Source organism: Berghia stephanieae, chromosome 12 (assembly GCF_034508935.2).
Source record: "Berghia stephanieae isolate SIO BIC M18660-M18661 chromosome 12, UCSD_Bste_1.3, whole genome shotgun sequence".
Classification (NCBI taxonomy): domain Eukaryota; kingdom Metazoa; phylum Mollusca; class Gastropoda; order Nudibranchia; family Aeolidiidae; genus Berghia; species Berghia stephanieae.
In genome coordinates, this window is record NC_088371.1 from 23,952,937 (window position 1) to 23,968,133 (window position 15,197).

General features: G+C 39.9%; 1 protein-coding gene across 1 annotated transcript; it reads right to left on the reverse strand.

Moving 5' to 3' along the window:
• Window positions 1–8,956: 8,956 nt before the first annotated feature.
• On the reverse strand, window positions 8,957–9,508 carry LOC144957601 (uncharacterized). The gene has a single exon (XM_078888944.1). The coding sequence runs from the start codon at window positions 9,506–9,508 to the stop codon at window positions 8,957–8,959; it is 552 nt and encodes a 183-aa protein (XP_078745070.1).
• Window positions 9,509–15,197: the final 5,689 nt, after the last annotated feature.

Sequence of the window (15,197 nt, forward strand, 5' to 3'; positions counted from 1 at the left end):
CCGTCTTCTACTCGTATTTTCTTCATTGTATCAGTAAGCCTAGCGTGCATGATACACGCGGAGCACACCCACCTCGCTGTCTCGCCTGGCACGCGACAATAGCATTGCGGTTAAGAGAAGTGAGAGCTCTTGGTAACTACGTTACCCTACACACTCTTTGATCATATTAAAAACGTTTAAGTTTACACATAGTTTTCTGTGCTGATTCTACTGATCAAGCGGTAGAACAGTGGATATTTTACTTAAAACATACCATCGATAGTAAAACATGTGTAGTTTGCTGTGTCTACCAATCACTGCCATTGTTTACATGATGACGATTATCTGAGAGGCGTGGTTATCTACCGGTTAATTGGTTCCTGGTTCACCTTGTTCTATTACCGTATTGAGAAGATCGGTCACAAACACTCACTCACTCACTCACAATCCAGTGTCGTCCTCATTGACATTGGCTGCCCGCAGTATGCAATGACAAATGTCTGCCCATTCTCTTCGTCTGTTGACGCTATCGTATAGATAGTATGCGCTTGGCTCAGAAGCTCATAACATTGCCATCCGGAAGTATAACGGACCAACACACAAAACTCTGTGTAACCATGAACGTTTATAGTCTGGTTAATACAGTTTAGTGAGAATAACACACAAACGCGAATGGCAAAATACAATAACAAAAGACGTGAATGACGTCATCTTCATTCTATCTATAATTCTCTTCCATTCATATCTGTCCATTCTTGGATGTTTTTAAAAAATATAAGTAGGCCTGGGTGGGGTTCCTGACCTCCCATAGTGGGCAGGAAGGTACTTGCTTTGTCTTCTATCCCCCTATATCTGTTTTCCAACCTGCTTTCCGTCTTTGTCTTAGAATGAGATAACTTGGTTTTGTCCAGGCCCTGGCCGGATACTCTATCTGGGAGGGAGACAGTCAAATGTATAGTTAGAGTTTTGGGAGATGATATTTTTTTCCTTGTAAATCATCTCTCTGTTATGTCATGTATTATGTTTTGTTTACGTATTAAATATGATTTGTAAACATGTGAGTGTCTTCCTCTTAGTGGAAAACTGTGTTTGTGTCTTGGTGAGACATTTAGGTCGTGATCTCAAACTAAGTACTTTGACGGTGTGCTCTTGGAATCTACATCTGTTTCCTATTTTAGCCAGTTCCCCTTTGTCTTACCTTTTCTTGGGTGCTTTAATTGTAATTCTAGAACTTTTTACCCTCCTATTTTCTTCCTTTTTACTGGCGCTGATATGACCTTAATGTATTGCAAGCGCCGTAAAACCCTGAAAACCAAGCTATATAAGTAGGAATAGGTCTTCCCCTTCTTCATTTGCCTCCATTTCCCCCTATATCGCATCTTTCATCGGCGTGCATGGGTTTCGGTATAGATAGTATGAAGTTGGCATCACTCAGTTCGTTGTTATCGTTTTTGCCATCCGCGTTTATGAGTAAATCTCACTTATCTGTATTAACCAGACTATAAACGTTCAAGGTTAGACACATTTTTGTGTGTTGGTCCGTTATACTTCCGGATGGCAATGTTATGAGCTTCTTAGCCAAGCGCATACTATCTACATATGACAGAAAAAAAAAGTGAGTTTTATCCTTTTGATTACATTTAATAGCGCTGGTATGACTTCCAGCTCTTCCAGTATGCTTTTATTTGTTCTTATTTCCCTCCCGTTTATCCCCATCATCCTTCTGTAAAACCACAATTACTGGATTCAGTAGTCTGATGTCACACCGCCCGGCAACGGCGGCCATCTTGGTTCTAAACAAAGAAAATCATTACTTTATATTCTTCAAGCTGGCTAGAACTTTTCATATGTCTTGTGATCAGAATATGTAAAAGTCAAAACATGATCAAATTTATGTGTTTTTTTCCCCTCTGGATACGCTTTTATGCTCGCCGGAGAAATATTTCATACGGGCGTCCGCCATTGTTCCGATAGTTTAGAGCCAATGTTGCTAAGTTACCATGCGTCATTAGGAAGGAAGTGACGTTACGACTATTGAATCCTATTCAGCAGAGTTTATAGATAGAATGCGCTTGGCCAAGGAGTTCACAACATTGCCATCCGGAAGTATAACGGACCAACACACAAACTCTGTGTCACCATGAACTTTTATAGTCTGGTTAATACAGTTTAGTGAGAACAACTCACAAACGCGGATGGCAAAAACAATAACAAAGGCCTGAGTGACGTCATCTGCATAGAGAGATAGATAGATAGATACATAGCTACCTGTATGCCAATTTCCATGCTTTCAATCCCGGTCTTAGCTACCTGTATGCCAATTTCCATGCTTTCAATCCCGGTCTTAGCTACCTGTATGCCAATTTCCATGCTTTCAATCCCGGTCTTAGCTACCTGTATGCCAATTTCCATGCTTTCAATCCCGGTCTTAGCTACCTGTATGCCAATTTCCATGCTTTCAATCCGAATGTGCACGGTTTTAGCCTAATTCTCCCGACTACAATGAATATGAAGAAAATGTATGTTTTTACTCAGTTATTTCCCTTGTTTAATATAGCTGTAATAGGGAAAATCCACGGCCTTAAACCGAAACGTTATGATTGATTGCCAGAGTGGTTCTATGGCAGATGGGGGTTTTATTATGCGTCTTGGTAACCCGTATGCAGATTTACATGCTTTCAACCCAAATTTGCACGGTTTTAGCCTTATCCCCCCCCCCTTTTTTTTACATAGATAGAACGAAGATGACGTCACTCTGGTCTTTGTTATCGTTTTTTTTTACATCCACGCTTATGAGTAATTCTCACTAAACTGTATCAACCAGACTATAAACGTTCAAGTTTACACAGTTTTGTGTGTTGGTCCGTTATACTTCCGGATGGCAATGTTATGAGCTTCTTAGCCAAGCGCATACTATCTATACAGCAGCGCCGGAAAAAATACCAGCGCCGAAAAAACAATTACCAACCAAAATAAATCTGTGTGTGTGTGTGTGTGTGTGTGTGTGTATGTATGTATGTGTGTGTATGTTTGTGAGAAAGAGAGAGAAAGGGAGAGCGGTATAGCGCGAGAGAGAGAGAGAGAGAAAGAGAGAGAGAGAGAGACGGAAAGACAATGTGTTTGTGTGTGTGTGAGAGAGAGATAGATAGATAGATACATAGAGAGAGAGAGAGAGAGAGAGAGAGAAAGAGAGAGACAGAAAGACAATGTGTTTGTGTGTGTGTGTGTGTGAGAGAGAGAGAGAGAGATAGATAGATAGATACATAGAGATAGAGAAAGAGAGAGAGAGAGAGAGAGAGAGAGAGAGAGAGAGAGAGAGATTTTAATAGATTGATGCTATTGTTATGCGCCTAAATGTAAATGTTGCTGCTTGAAGCTCGGGGAAATAAATAATAATGTGAAATTGAATGTAACTTCACTTACTGACTTAGATGCCTTTCGCGTCTCGACCGAAAGATCGGGTCGCCTTGGCTGTTTCCAGTATTTCCTGTGTGAGGTGTCTCCAATATTGCCGGTCCTCTGCTAGGGTTCTCAGATTTTCAAGGTCCCCTGCCGTTATGAGACTAATGCTTTGTCCAAGTGTTGTGAGGTTTTTGTTTAGGATCACAGGGAGTGTTGTGATCGGTCTTCCTCTGAAAAGGTTCCCGTGTTTTTGGAAGTATCCCGACATGGCTTGGTTAGCTGGTATGTTTTTGTCCCTGCGTAGTATGTGACCGAAAAGTTGCCATCGTTGTTGTAAAATGTCAAGGGAGATTGGTCTTTCTTTTGTGATCTTATAGAGTGATTCATTTGAGATCTTTTTTGGGTATTTGATGTCCAGTACCCTTCTTAGCTGTGTGCGATGGAAGGCATCCAGATGTTCTTCTTCGGATTTTGTCAACGCCCAAGTGCCGCAGTTATACAGAAGTACCGGTTTTACAAGAGCACGGTACAGTTTCAGTTTGGTTTTTCTCTTTATTTTGTCACCTCTAATCCATACATTGGTGAGTTTACTGAGTGCGGCGTTTGATAGCTGTCTCCAATTAGTGAGCCGACTTTCTTTGTTCTTTTCCATTCCTCTTTGTTCCTCGATATTGTTGTAAATTCGGTTTTATTGGCATTGACTTGGAGGTTATATTTCATGAGGGTATTTTGTATGATGTCTATATTTGCTGGTGTTGATCCAATAAAATCGACATCATCTGCATAGGCGATTTCTCTAGGGATTGCATTCTCAATATGAGTCGTTGGTTTTGGAATAATAATTCAATGATAATAATAATAATAATAATGACATTTATTTATATTGCGCCCAATCCTCTTTACAATAAAGCTCTAGACGCATAACAAATAAATAATAGCGTGAAATTGAATGTAAGATTCATTTAAGTACAATATAAATAAATTTCATTATTATTATTATTATTATTATTATTATTATTATTATTATTATTATTATTATTATTATTATTATTATTATTATCATTATTATTATTATTATTATCATTATAAACTTCTGATTGATTCGAAACCAATTTCCCTCACATTTCAGCACATTCAAGAATCGATCAAGGCATCGATAAAGAGAGGATGGATTTACGAGTAGCTACATTTACCTAACCTGAAGTTTTAAAGGAAATTTTTTTTCAAGGTAAGTATATTTTCTTTGTAATGTTATTATATTTTCTGACTGGTTATTATTTTCATCAACCTCGTCACATCATTATCCTAATCATCATCATCATCATCATCATCATCATCATCATCATCATCATCATCATCATCATCATCATCATCAATCATCATCATCACCATCATCATCATTATCATCATAGTCGTCGTCGTCATTATTATCATTATTGCTATTATTATTATTATTATTAGTATTATTATTATTATTATTATTATTATTATATTATTATTATTATTATTATTACTAGTAAAAAGCCCGCAATTTTGCGGGGAAAGAACTATTTTCATTCGATACTGTACTCACCATAATTTAATGAGGGCAGATTGGTAAACAACGTTGTCTGTGTAATTTGGTATATCTTCGGTTGGTTTTTCTGTGTCGCCCAATAATATATTTAATAATATATTCCCTCAACTAACCCCAAGAAAAAATTAAACCTAGTACCTTTAATTAACCCCAATAGGAAAAACTAACACCCTAGCACTTTAATAATACTTCTGACTAACCCTAATAGGAAAAAAAATCATCCGATCTCGTGCTAACCCTATATAAAATCATGACAAATTGAATAAATAAATGCCTGACAAAAGATCAAAGGTGAAAATACAAATTTAAAGAATACTGGGGATGCAGGAGCTTTCGAAATGTCTCCCCTTTACTTAACTTATGGAAAAACAAACTTCCTAGCACCTTTAATAAGACTTATGACTAACCTCTCGAGAGGTTAATAATAACCTAATAGATAACCCTAATAGAAAAAAAAAACAACTCTCGGACTGCTTTGCACTACCTTTCAATATTTAACAAATCAAAATGGCGGCTGAAAATCAAAACAATGGTCTGTAACTTTATTCAGTTGACAAAATTACTTTTAGGGTAACAACTGCAAAATAACAATAAATAACAAAATGTTACTAAAGCTCGCAACACAACATATTAACAATGTATAACACTACATAGCTCCCGCCAGAGCTTTTGTTCATTTGTCATAAATCCAGCCGATCAGGGGGTTTGGATAATCATCCCCTTTCAGTGCGTTTGGATTCGGTCTGCAACGTTTCCTCATCAGGAAAGATCATACGTTTCTCCTGGTTGGTTGCACCCGTTTTACTCTCTCCCGTGTTCTGTGCTTTCTTCGGTCTTCCCGTTCGTGGTGGTTCATGTACCTGAACAGGTTGATCAATGTCACAGTGTGCGGGTTTTAGTCTGTCGATTGAGACTGAGTCTTCTTTGTTTCCTACTTTAAGTTTGAAAACTTTGTCACCGGTTTCTAGAACTCTATACGGTCCTGTGTACGGAGCCTGGAGTGGTCTTCGATGTCCATCATGACGTATGAACACGTATTTAGCTTTGCTGATGTCCCGTGGTACGAAGCTTGTTGCTTTTTTATGCGTGGACGGAGGAACTGGACGAAGTTGACCCACTTTCTCACGGAGGTTTTTCAACATTTCAGGAGTATTGGTGTTGGGATCCGGACCAGGAACAAAGTCTCCAGGTACTGTAATAGGTGCCCCATATACGAGTTCTGCCGACGAGGTATCGAGGTCTTCTTTTGGGGCGGTACGTATACCTAACATCACCCAGGGAAGTTGATCAATCCAGTTTGGTCCTTCTAGTTTCGCTCGAACGGCTTCCTTCATGCGGCGGTGGAAACGTTCAACCAATCCATTTGCTTGGGGATGGTAAGCTGTTGTTTGTTTGATTTGAGTACCAAGGAGTGTGCACACGTTTGACCACAACTGTGAAGTGAACTGTGGTCCTCGGTCTGATGAAATGTTCTCTGGTACTCCGAATCTAGCAACCCAGTGTGCGATGAATGCTCGTGCTATTTCTTCTGTATCAGTACTGGTAATGGGTATTGCTTCAGGCCATCTGGTAAATCTGTCCACCATCGTAAGCAGATATGTATAACCACGTGAGGGGGGCAGTGGTCCAACCAAATCGATGTTGACATGGCTGAAACGTCCGCTGGGTTTTTCATATTCTCCCAGGGGCGCCCGCGTGTGTCTGTGTACTTTTGCCCTTTGGCATGATGTGCAGGTCTTTGCCCATGCATTGATCTGTTTGGTCATTCCCTTCCATACCATTTTCTGTGAAATTAGTCGGCGGGTAGCTCTGATTCCTGGATGTGAAAGACCATGGATGGCGTCGAACATCTTTCGTTGCCATGATTTGGGAACCACTGGCCGTGCCTCTTCCGGTCGATATGTCACAGAGAACTGTAGTGCCATTAGTCCCGTAAGAAATGTCTTTCAGTTGCAGGGATGTTTCTGAGGTGCGTAGTGATTGGACCTCCTCATCATTCAATTGAGCTGTTGCCATGGCCTCATAATCTATTCCCTCAGAAATCGCACTGAGACCGAAGTCGTCTGAGGTGTCGTGTTCTACTGTTGTTCTTGACAACGCATCAGCTACTGGATTGTCTTTTCCTGATATGTGTTGGATATCAGTTGATAATTCTGAGATGGCAGATAGTTGTCGTTGTTGGCGTGCGGACCATGGTTCTGAAACCTTTTTCATTGCAAATGTTAGTGGTTTATGATCCGTGAAAATGGTGAATATTCGTCCTTCCAAGAAGTAACGGAAATGCCGAACGCCACAGTGGACAGCCAGGAGCTCCCGATCAAAATCGCTGTATTTCTGTTCCGGAGGACGAAGCTGGCGGCTGAAAAAGGCGAGAGGTTTCCATTGGCCGTCAATGTTTTGTTCTAGTACTCCCCCCATCGCTATGTCAGAAGCGTCTACTGTCAGTGAAGTAGGAGCTGATGTCTGCGGGTGGGACAACATAGTTGCTTGGGCCAAGGCTTCTTTTGTTGACTTGAAAGCGTGTTGTAGGGTATCTGTCCATTGAAGGGGTGCAGATTTTTTTGTTTGACCAGCCAATGCCTTGTAAAGTGGTTGCATTAGTTGAGCTGCTGCTGGCACGAAACGGTGGTAGAAATTGACCATGCCAACAAATTCCTGTAGGCCTGATGTTGTTGTAGGGGTGGAGAATGAGCGAATTGCCTCCACTTTCGCTGGAAGAGGAGTTGCTCCGTGACAACTGATCCTGTGTCCAAGGAAATCAATCTCTTTCAACCCGAAAATGCACTTGTCTGAATTCACCAGTAATCCATATTTCTCTAGCCTATCAAAAAGGGCATTTAAGTGTTTTTTGTGTTCTTCTGCATTTTTGCTAGCTATGAGGATGTCATCAAGGTAAACAAATGTGAAGTCCAAACCCTGACAAACTGTGTCCATCAGTCTCTGGAAAGTCTGTGCAGCGTTTTTTAACCCAAAGGGCATCCGGAGGAACTCATAGAGGCCAAATGGGGTTATGATTGCTGTCTTGGGGATGTCCTGCTCGTGGACTGGGATCTGAAGGTAACCACGAATGAGGTCAACTTTTGAGAAGATTATGCAACCTGATAGTCTTGCTGAGAGGTCTTGTATGTGAGGAATCGGGTAGCGATCTGAAGTAGTAGAACCGTTTAACCTGCGGTAGCCTCCACATGGTCTCCAACCTCCGTTGGGTTTAGGTGCCACATGTAGAGGCGATGCCCACGGACTGTTGGAACGACGTACGATTCCTAGAGCCTCCATGTTGTCAAACTCCGATTTTGCTAGTGCTAGTTTGTCTGGTGCCAGACGGCGTGCTTTTGAGTGTACTGGAGGGCCCGTTGTGGTTATATGGTGTTCCACAGAATGCTTTGTTGTGGGACATGAAACACGTGGGCGAAGTGAGTGCTGGCCGTGTAGATAACAGCTGAGTGAACTGATTCTCATCGTCAGTTGTGATGATTGAGATGTGTGGGGCTGTATGCTGTGAAGTCATGAGTGAGACTGAAGCATAGGTGCCGCTGTGCATTAGGCGATTGCCCTTCAGATCGACGAGTAGTGAATGAGCCCGAAGGAAATCTGCCCCCAAAATTGGTCTGTTGACGGCTGCCAGTGTAAATGTCCATTCATACTGGTGTGATCCTATGTGTAAGGACAGTTTACGTTGTCCATATGATTTGATGAGTGTACCATTGGCGGTTGCTAACGGGAACCCGTGTTGTCCGCGGCGAAGGTCGTTTGTTGAAGCCGGTAACACACTGATCTCAGCTCCTGTATCGATCAGAAAGTTGCGGCCAGATTGTTTACCATATGCAAACAGAAGGTTGTCCTTGGAGCCGGCCACCATATTGCTTATAGGTGGCCGGCTGTCCAGTTTTCCGAAAATTTGCAAGGAGTGGTGCATTTTGTAGCCTGTTTGCCGAATTTTTGGTGGTACCAACACAAATCCGGGTCGGGTGTCTTACTGTGTTGATGGCGTGGTCCATCTCATTTGTTGTGTTTGCCTCCTTTCATTGTTGCATTAATGGTAGCTCCGGTGGACATAAAGTGTTTCTCTGCTGCTTTGGCCAGGTCCCGGAGGGTCGGATAATCCTGTTGAGTTACCAAGGATTGGACTTCTGCTGGTAGTTGGCGTAGAAAAACTTCCTTAAAAAGGAATCCTGGTTCTTGTCCTGGAGGGACTATGGCAAGCATTTTGTCCAATAGTTCGCTTGGTTTGGAATCACCCAGACCACCAATGTCTAAGATGCGAGATGCGGCTTCTCTTTCAGAAAGTTTGTAATTGTCTATGAGTCTTTGTTTGAGGGTTTCATATTTGTTAGTGCTTGGTGGGTTGGTCAGGATGTCGAGAACTCTGGTGGCAGTGTCTTGGTCGAGGGATGCTGTGACATAACTGTATTTAGTTACGTCAGCTGTGATTCCTTTAATTGTGAATTGTGCCTCGGCCTGAACGAACCAAATTTGAGCTCTTTGGGGCCAAAAGGTTGGTAGTTTGATGGACACTGCGTTGGCTGCATGGGTATCCTGATTGTTTGGCATGTTGAAGGCAGGGTGTGTTCAATCCTGACGTCGGGGTCACCACTGTAACTTTATTCAGTTGACAAAATTACTTTTAGGGTAACAACTGCAAAATAACAATAAATAACAAAATGTTACTAAAGCTCGCAACACAACATATTAGCAATGTATAACACTACAGGTCAAATTAAGAAATTTTAAACTTTCACAAATCTATCAAGGTTTGTTATAGAGTTTTTAAAATACTTCTAGATATAATGACAAATTGAATAAATAAATGCCTGACAAAATATCAACGGTGAAAATACAAATTTAAAGAATACTGGGGATGTCGGAGCTTTCGGAATGTCTCCCTTTTACTTAACTTATGGAAAAACAAACACCCTAGCACCTTTACTAAGACTTATGACTAACCTTAATAGAAAAAGAAATATCCTCGATCTCGAGCTAACCCTAATAGTAAAAAAAGAATCAAAATGGCGACTGAAATACCTTCATGTGATCAAGTGAATAATATCATTATGAATGCCAAGATTTGCTAAAAAATGCCAACACCCACACACACATATATACACCACACACAACACACACACACACAAACACACACACGCACACACACACACACACAAACATACACGCAATTAGAACATACATAACAACACTGATCACCGCGAAATAAACAAAACACCGGAAGTAATAATAATACTTGATGTCATAAATAGATGACGCAAATTGACAACTTTTTACAGTGTCAAAATTAGTTGATTTTGGGAGTCAAGTGTCGTCGTTGGTACATATTTTATGATATCTGTTTGACTCAACGAACTTTCAAACTGACTTTAAATTATAAAAGGAAATCAAGTTATCTGTTTATCTATCTGTAAAAAATACATTTCTAATTTTCAAATCTTTCAGTAGAGTTGTGCGCCGTATCAATTTTTTTATTGACTGAAATAAGCGCAATGTTCTCCACAATGCTATATTTTTTTAAAGAAAGGATTATTATTATTATTATTATTATTATTATTATTATTATTAGTAGTAGTAGTAGTAGTAGTAGTAGTAGTAGTAGTAGTAGTAGTAGTTGTTGTTGTTGTTGTTGTTGTTGTTGTTGTAGTAGTAGTAGTAGTAGTAGTAGTAGTAGTAGTAGTAGTAGTACTAGTAGTAGTAGTAGTGGTAGTAGTAGTAGTAGTAGTAGTAGTAGTAGTAATAGAAGTAGTAGTAGAGGTAGTTGTAGTAGTAGTAGAAGTTGTAGTAGTAGAAGTTGTAGTAGTATTAGTAGCAGCAGCAGCAGCATTTAGTAAAAGTGTGTATGGGGGGGGGAGAGAGAGAGGAGGAAGTGGTGGTGGGTGAGGATCAAAAAGTCGACATATCTGATGATAATCGAATCTCTTTTTTTAACGATATTTCCCGACTCGCATTCACTTCCTACTCAAATTAACATATCAAATACTGTAAACCTTCCCCGCTGGTCTTTTTTCTAAATCCGATTAATTCATCGGCTCCACGATAACAACAACAACAACAACAGCAACAACAACAACACCAAGAAAAACAACCACCTAAGATCCTGGTGTCAACGTATAATAATTCATTCTGTCGTGATATCCAGCGTCCGATATAACAAAAGTCGACATGGGTTTGAATAGTAATTGAAATGTATTGACCATCACCGTGAATCAATACGTTAAGTGAATTTTATTGGTGACAGGCCCTCGGTTATGGTTAGTTAGTACGTTGTGATTTTAATAATATGTCCTGTCATCGCATCTAGACTAAGGATTTATTAATTTTTATTGTTGTTGGGTTTTTTGGGGGGTTTTTGTTTGTTTATTTTGGGGTGGGGGGGGGGGGGGGGAGGCGGTTTGTCTGGATTTCTGTTTTGTTTTGTTTTGTTTTGTTTGGGTTTTTTTTTTATTATTTATTTTGTTTAATCGTTTTCATTCTATGTTGTTGTGGCTGTGGGGTTTTTTTTTACAATTGTTGTTTTTGGGTTTTTTGTTGTGTTTCTTATTGATTTATTTGTTTGGGGTGTTTTCGTTTGGGGGGGGGGGGGGGTTGTAGCTACTTTTTTTGGGGTGGGGGTGGGGGGTGGGGGGGAGGGGGTTGTAGCAACTTTGGGGGGGGGGGCGGGGAGGTATTTTGTTGTTTTTTGATTTCTCTTTTTCGTTTTTGTTTTATTAATTTATATTTTAGTGTTTTGTTTTTTTACAACCCAGATAACGGCAAACCGTGGCAATTAGTGTAGGGTGATGAACAAGGCAATACGTAGATTGGCCAATAAATGCGCCGATTCAATTTTTCCTTCATCAGGGCTTATATTACACAGGGCCGAACCGCTATTGGGACGAGTTTATGATAATACATCTCTCTCTCTCTCTCTCTCTCTCTCTTATATATATATATATATATATATATATATATATATATATATCTTCTTCTTCTTCTAGGTTCCATGCCTGGTCCAGGCTTCGGATACTGCATGAATTATCTCTCTCCATTCCTCCCTGTCTCTTGCTTTTTCAAACAGCTCTTGGATTGTTAGGTTGGTGAAGCCCTTCAGTTGGTCTATGAGTGTTTTTCTTTGTCTCCCCGGGCGCGTTTACCAGGTATTTTTCCACAACTTGCCAGGTATTCATTCTTATCTTTCCTTACTATGTGTCCGAAAAAGGATAGTTGTCGATCCGCTATTAAGGGCATTAGTTTCCTTTGTTGGTATGTTTGTTTTAGCACTTCTTCGTTCGTTTTGTGTGCAGTATACGATATTCTCTGCATCCTTCTCAAACACCACATTTCAAAAGCTTCAATGTTCTTTTGTGTTTCTGCATTTGTAGTCCAGCTTTCGCATCCGTATAACAAGATTGGCCACACGTAGCACTTCAAGACTCGGAATCTAATCCCGAACGACATCTGTTTGTTTTTCAAAATGTTTCCCAGGTCCATGAAGGCCTGTTTGGCTTGAGTTATTCTTGCTCGTATGTCTCGGTTACATCTTCCATCTGTTGTCACTATTGAACCTAGGTATTTAAAACTTTCTACGTTGGTAAGTTGTTCGCCGTGAATCGTTATATTGCAGGTGTTGTTGTTTTCGGGGTTTTTCTGTATTACCATGCATTCCGTTTTGGTGATATTCACTTCCATTCCCTTGGCTTCACTATCTACTACCACTTTGTCAACAATCTTTTGAAGTTGGATTTCTGATGTTGCAATGAGTACCGTATCGTCTGCGTATCTTATATTATTTATGTTGTGACCTCCTACTTTTATTCCCTCCATATTAGTTATGCCCCTCATGATTGTTTCTTGGTATAGATTAAACAGATCTGGTGAGGCAACACACCCTTGACGGACTCCTTTCTTAATAGGAATGGAATTTCCTGTAGAGTTTCCGATTTTGATAGATGCCTGCTGGGTGTAGTATAATGTTTGCATGAGTCTGAGGTCTTTCTCATCAGCGCCAATGGAGTGCAGTTGTTTTAGTATTTCTTCGTGGCGTACTCTATCAAAAGCTTTTTTGTAGTCGACAAAACAGAGGTATAGTGGGGTCTGAACCTGTATAGCTCTTTCACTTAAAACACGGAGGAGGTATATTGCGTTCCTTGTCCCTCTGTCAGGTTGGAATCCATATTGTTCTTCTGCGATTTCGGGGTTAATCTTATTCCTTAGCCTGTTGATAATTATACGCAACAGTATTTTGTTGATGTGGCTTATTAAACTTATAGTTCTAAAATTTTCGCATCTGACTGCACCTGCTTTCTTTGGTATTGCTATGAAAATAGAGTTACAGAGATCTTCTGGAATTTTCCCAGTGCTGTATATATTGTTGAATAATATGTGAAGTTCATCAATTGCTAGATCTCCTAGGCTTTTTAATACCTCTACAGATATTTCATCAGGGCCTGTTGCTTTACCATCCTCATTCGTTCCATGGCATGTTCAATTTCACTTTTGGTGATGTTTGGTCCGCTTAATGGTTCTTTGAATTTCAGTGGTGGTTCATTTCTATTTGGATCATAGTACAGTTCACCTATGTATTCTACCCATCGGCTTTCTATATGTTGTTCTTCAAATAGCAGTTCCCCTTGTTTGTTTTGGATACAACTTCCTGCTGCTTTGCTTTTCCTTTTCCTGATAGTTCTTTTATTCTTTGGTGAGCTTGTTGGGGGTTGGGTTTGTATTCTCTTTCGATTTCGCAGCATTTCCAGTCTAGATAGTTCTCGTGTGCCTCGATGCATTTGGATTTAATGTGGTTGTTCAATGTTTGGTATTCTGCAGACCCTCTGTTGCATTTTCGTCTTTCTTCAAATAGGTTTAGAATTTCATTTGTCATCCATTCCTTTTTGCTGTTTATTTGAGCTATTGGTAAATGCTTTTCTGCAGTTGCTTTGACACACTTTTGGAATATATCAAATTGTTTTTCACATTTTTCGTTATCAGGTTCACTTTGGCTTTGTATCATGAGTGCATTTTCAAATTCTTCTCTCATTTTTGTTTGTATGCCATTGTCTTTGCATGACCTGTAATCCCTCTTTATTCTACCAGCTGTTCTCTGAATAGCTTTATAACGTTATCCTTACTGTACAAACAACTGGGACATGGTCACTGTCTACATCGGCGCCTGGGTAGGTTTTGCAATTTAATATGCCATTTCTGAATTTTGATGATACTGCTATAAAGTCTATCTGGTTCCTTGCTCTGTCCCCTGGTGATTGCCATGTCCAGGTTCTTCTTGGGTGTTGTTGAAACCAGGTGTTTGAAATCATTAATTTATTTGTTCTACACCAATCTGCCCAGATAATTCCTCGTTCATTTCTGTCTCCGAGTCCATGTGGTCCGATTATGTCACCATCTCTGCCTCTGCCAATCTTAGCATTTAGGTCCCCCATTACCATAAGGACTTCTTGTGATTTACACATTCGTTTTGCTTTGTCTAGTGAATGGTAAAACTCTGTCATATCTGCATCTGTCGCCTCTTCTGTTGGTGCATAAACTTGAATAATATTGGTGTCAACTACAGGTCCTCTTAGCTTAACCAGCAAAACTCTGTCTGAGATTGCTACGTGCCCTTTGTAAAATTTGGTTGATTGTTGGTCTAAGATCATCCCTACTCCTTTTTGGAAAGAGGTTCCACCACTCCATATGATCTTATATGTCGTGTTGTTTTCTTGTTTTGACATGGTTCCCTGCTCTTTCCATCTCATCTCTGCCAGGCCAAGAATATTTATTTGGAGCCGTTTCATTTCTTTTCGAATGTTGTTTAGTTTTCCTTTTTGGGCACAGGTCCTGACATTCCATGTCCCAATTTTGGTTTTATATATATATATATATATATATATATATATATATATATATATACATCCATCCATCCATCCATCTATCTATCTATCTCTATCTCTCTATCTATCTAACCATCTCTCTCTCTCTCACTCTCTCTCTCTCTCTCTCTCTCTTTCTCTCTCTTTATTTCTTTCTTTCTTTCGTGATCTCAAACTTAGTACACTAATAGATTGCTCTTGGAATCTACAGATGTTTCCCATTTCAACCATTCCCCTTTGGCTTACTTATATTGTGTGCTTTCAATCCTAAATCTTGAATTTTTTTACTATCGCATTTACTTCCTTTTTACTGGCGCTGAAGAAATGACCTAAAGTGCTGTAAAACCCTTAAAAACAAACAAAACAAATAACCAAGCAGCACCTGTCTTGTGCCT

Excerpts from the sequence above, each read along its gene's own strand:
- LOC144957601 (XM_078888944.1), bottom strand. The coding sequence starts at position 9,508 with ATGCCAAACAATCAGGATACCCATGCAGCCAACGCAGTGTCCATCAAA.